The 4,401-nt window shown below is 37.6% G+C and overlaps 1 protein-coding gene across 1 annotated transcript in view; it reads right to left on the bottom strand.

Annotated features, from left to right (window-relative positions):
• The window catches only part of LOC108800300 (dynein heavy chain 11, axonemal-like), a 321,998-nt gene that overhangs the window by 274,249 nt on the left and 43,348 nt on the right, over positions 1-4,401 (bottom strand). The window contains exon 14 of the mRNA XM_018572279.1: positions 874-1,066. Coding sequence (XP_018427781.1) covers positions 874-1,066 — 193 coding nt within the window. The remainder of the gene's footprint in view (positions 1-873; positions 1,067-4,401) is intronic.

The raw sequence follows: 4,401 nt of genomic DNA, 5'->3' as shown, positions 1-4,401 counted from the left end.
ATATATATATATATACATATGCAGAAACCGCTGAGGGCTTAATAACTTAATATACAATTGAAAGTGTTTTGTTATATCTGTTTGGGGGGAAAATACCAGTCAATTATTCCTGTGATCTCTGCATATGTTTACCTATATCAGTTAACCTTGTTCCCGGCTCTCTTTGTGGACTATAAAACACCTCCCCCTATGTTATGTAGACGGAGGAGAAGTGTTCTGTAGTTCTAACGCACGCCCTGTTCTAGGGTGATAACCCTGCTCCTCTACAGATATAGTACAGTGAGTGAATGACACTAAGACAGGAAGTGTGTTACCGGTAGCATATTAAATTAAATAAAACCTAAAAAAAAAAGGAAAACAAATGCAGACACATCACTGAAGGTCTGGTAAGCTGCAAAATATTACATTTAAGTTCTTGGGTTTAGATATGCTTTAAAAGATGAGTGAAAATATCTATACAAGTGCTGATACTCTTCATCTGGAAAGAAACCTTTTGACTACTGTTGATATCTAAACTTAAAGTCATAATAAAGTCAAAGTGTTTCTAAGCTACAACAATTGCTGACTAAAACACTTACAATGGATGCTACTTCTTAAATGTTAAATGTTTTAATTTCTTGCAGAATCAGCTGGTCCCCTGAGCACTGGTCCTGATATCCTCAGGGTGGCTCCGTTCCCTTGCAGAGTCCTATGGAGCCACCCTTCTGTGTGTCTCCACAAACACACAGACATACTGTAGCAAGGCAAACCACTCCCCTCTTCCCTTCCCCGAGCTAACATATTCATTACACTGGATTAAATATTGAAAAAAAAGTTGGAGAGTGTAATACTATTTTGATCTACTTCTCTGAAAATGCCAAAGATGAACATTACCTTTGAGTTAAAATTAGTTTCATACAGTCCATGCTCATCATGCTTCAGTATTGGCTGACTTAAGTGGGATTCACACAAATCACAGAGATCTTGGGTCCAGCTGTTGAACGTTTCGTCATCATGGGCATCTAAAAGTTCTATAAATTTGTTGTATTTCTCAAAAACCCGATTAGCTTCATCATTTGTTAGAGATCTGCAAGGTTAGCATACAACATATATTACTGCATTATCAAGTATTTCATACAATTTTATTATTTATTTATTGTTGGTATTTATATAGCGCTGAAAATGTACAGAGCTTTATATACTGCACATTCGCATCAGTCCCTGTCCTCAAAGAGCTTATACTCTAAGGTCCCTATCTCATATCCATACATAGAGGGCCAATTTAGTCAGGAGCCAATTAACCTTCCAGCATGTCTTTTGGAGTGTGGGAGGAAACCAGAGTTACAAATTGTGTTTTACTTAACTGCAGTATAGAAAAGTTCCTTTGCTGTTTGGCAGCCTGGCTACATTTTAAGAATCAATGTACAACAATACAAATCCTTTAGCAGGTAAAACAGCTCTCAAATATGTATTTGATCTGTGCATTTACCAGTTTTCAACTGAGTTGAAGTTGAGTTCAGCTTTAAGAAAGAGGAACTGTAATTTGTAATGTGTGGTAAAGAGATCAGCAATAGAGTGCTTTTAAGTAATGACATAAATGCAATTTCCCATTTTTTCTCTTTGTTCTTTTTAATATCTTCATTGAGCGCAAATAATAGGCATCAGAGAGCAAAGCATGCTGGTTACCACATAAAAAAAAGATTCTGTTTCCAACTTTTTTCACATATGCAAGAACTCAAGTTTAGTTCTCCAGATGTAACCTCTTAATATTATGTCTCTGAGTTTTTTCAGCTTGATGATCTGTTAATATGCAATTATCTCATGTCCTTAACAACACCTAGCGTAACTCCTTGTTTTAGGATCCATGAAGTGCCTTGCCCCTGCTCCCACCATTGCATCTTCATGACTGAGCTATGAAGAACAGGGAGTAAAGCTGGCTATAAACCAGCAGTATTTAGTTTGAACAAATCATTTTCATAACATTTGTCCAGTTTTTTAATAATGAATGGGGTCAAGCAAAAAAATAATTGTGTCAAATTAAAAAAAATAAAGTAACAGAATGGATTTTTTTCTTGGACGAACGGAATTCTAACAGTGAATTTAGTTTTTGTTTGAGAAACTAGGACTGAAAATTACTTAAAACCCCCGAGAGTTATATATATTTCCTGAAAGCATAGACCCTGTAGAATAAAATGGCAGCCGTTGCAAATTTTTACCTCACATGAGGTAAAAGCGCAACTCTTTATCAAACCCAATATTTTAAGTAAAAATTACACTCAAGTTAATTTTGGCACCCCAAATTATCCATAGGTAACATTTTAAAAGCCCATATAGGTCATCAGTTTAGAGTTAACCGTGAATATTGGCCCTGCAATTATTGCTCTAACTCTGGCGCATGCAGCAACACCTAACATGTGTAGCAGAATCGTTGTTTTCGTACGTAGGCGAACCACGCTTGTTTATGTTACTATGCATGGGTTTACATTTATTTTATTTTACTTTTGTTTTTCACTTTTTCTAACTTAACTTCATTGCTATTACATAGGGTGACTCACAAGCCCCTATGTGATAGCATATTAGTGGTGACATGTACCCTTTAAGGTGATATTAGTGTCACCTTTCCCCTTCAAAGAAACTATTCAATCTTAGATCGGGCTTGAAAAGCTTCTTCCTCGGCTTCTCTAGCTGCTGAGGCCTCAGGCCTCAGGCAGCTAAGGAATCGGAAGTGATGTGCAATCAGCATCACTTCTGGCACCATTCACTGGGGAGCAGATCGGGCGGTCTCTCTCCCCTCTACCTGCTGACGCCTGTGATGCTGGTCCTGGGCCTGCAGGAGAAGCAGTGCAGCCCAGGAAGCAAGGAGGGGTGTAGGGCAGGGAGACATTCTTCATGGGCCCCTGAAGGCGATCTGGCAGCAGCTCAGCCACCAGAATCACTTCTAGTGTAAAGCAGACAGTAGACTTTACACAGTTAAACAGAGTCCCGGTGGCTATACTGTTTACAGGGGCTTGCTGCCAACGACGTATGGCATACGTTGGCGGCAGCAAATGGGTTAAAAGGTATGTAAACTTAAACAATGAACTTCTCTTATTTGGTCCCATTTGGTTTGTTAAATATACCATTAAAGACATTTTGTAAAGTGAAAAAAAAAACAAAAATATACTAATCCTCAAAGAAATCTTGTTAGATAATAACATTCTGTGCTCTCTGTCTGTGCTACACTTTTATCCGTTACATTATTTCTAGCTATCCCTAAAGACTGCAGAACTTCTCTCCTATGTTAGGAAGATGAAGAGAAGGGGAAGTATTCGTGGACCAAATCAAGAGATCAGCCAAGGGTTACAACGATGCTTCTCCATAGATACAGTATGGTGCATAAATATTGTCACCCTATTACAGAAAGTGCGTTCCTGGGAAGTTCAAGGAAGAAGAGCCTGAAAAAAGACAACAAATGCAGCCACCACATCTAAGGACTGGTTGCTGTAATATATTGTTATATACATTTTTGGTTCAGGTTTAGATTTACTTCAAGGACAGAAAAGTTAACACTGGATTAATACTGCATATGGTACTTACTCATGATTAATGTGCTTGAAGAATGACCTTTGTTTCATCAATCTTTCTCTTAATTCTTGAGACCATTTTAAATTTCCAGCAACAACAGGCATGTTTTTATGGAGCATGTTATTTCCACGTTTAGCCTACAAAATAAAAACAGTTTGTAATTTATATAGCACACCGTGAAGAAGTGTTCAGAGGAGTTGTCCACTTTAACCCACTTCCCTTATGCTGGTATCTCACCTTTTATGAAGGTAGGAAACCAACCTGTTACACAAATGCAACACAATCAATATATATCAACATATGCCACTTACCGTTTCTCTCTGACTGAGATAGATCTTCTTACAAAAGTTGATTTCCATTTCAAACATTGTAAGGAGTTTTGTGTAATTTTTGCAAAACAGAGTATTGATCACAGGTCGTTCTAGTAGGGTTCCAAAAATCTGCAAACCCTAATAGATATAAAGGATGGAAATATTATTGGAACATATGTATAGATACAAATCTAAATTCAAACTTGTATTTATTATATAAAAAGCATGCTTGCTTGTCCCAGGTTTATTGCTGCAAGTTATTTATATAGCAGAGAAATACATCACAGATCTATACAATTAGTAGACGAAGGATATGAATTGACCTAGACATAACAAAAAGTACCGATATCACAGATGGTTCAGTTACTCTAATTGACCACCAATTTTGTAGGATTTGTTGACTTGCTTGAACATATGTACAACCAATAATCCCATGTGCATCGGATTGACTTCAAGAATCAAGAAAACCACAGCTAGAGCTCCTAACACCCCCCCCCCACACACACACACACACACACACACACACACACACACACACACACACACA

The sequence above is a fragment of the Nanorana parkeri genome, unplaced genomic scaffold, assembly GCF_000935625.1.
Source record: "Nanorana parkeri isolate BGI_ZX_2015 unplaced genomic scaffold, ASM93562v1 scaffold44, whole genome shotgun sequence".
In the NCBI taxonomy this organism is placed as follows: Eukaryota; Metazoa; Chordata; class Amphibia; order Anura; family Dicroglossidae; genus Nanorana; species Nanorana parkeri.
This window is presented reverse-complemented; position numbering and strand designations above follow the sequence as displayed.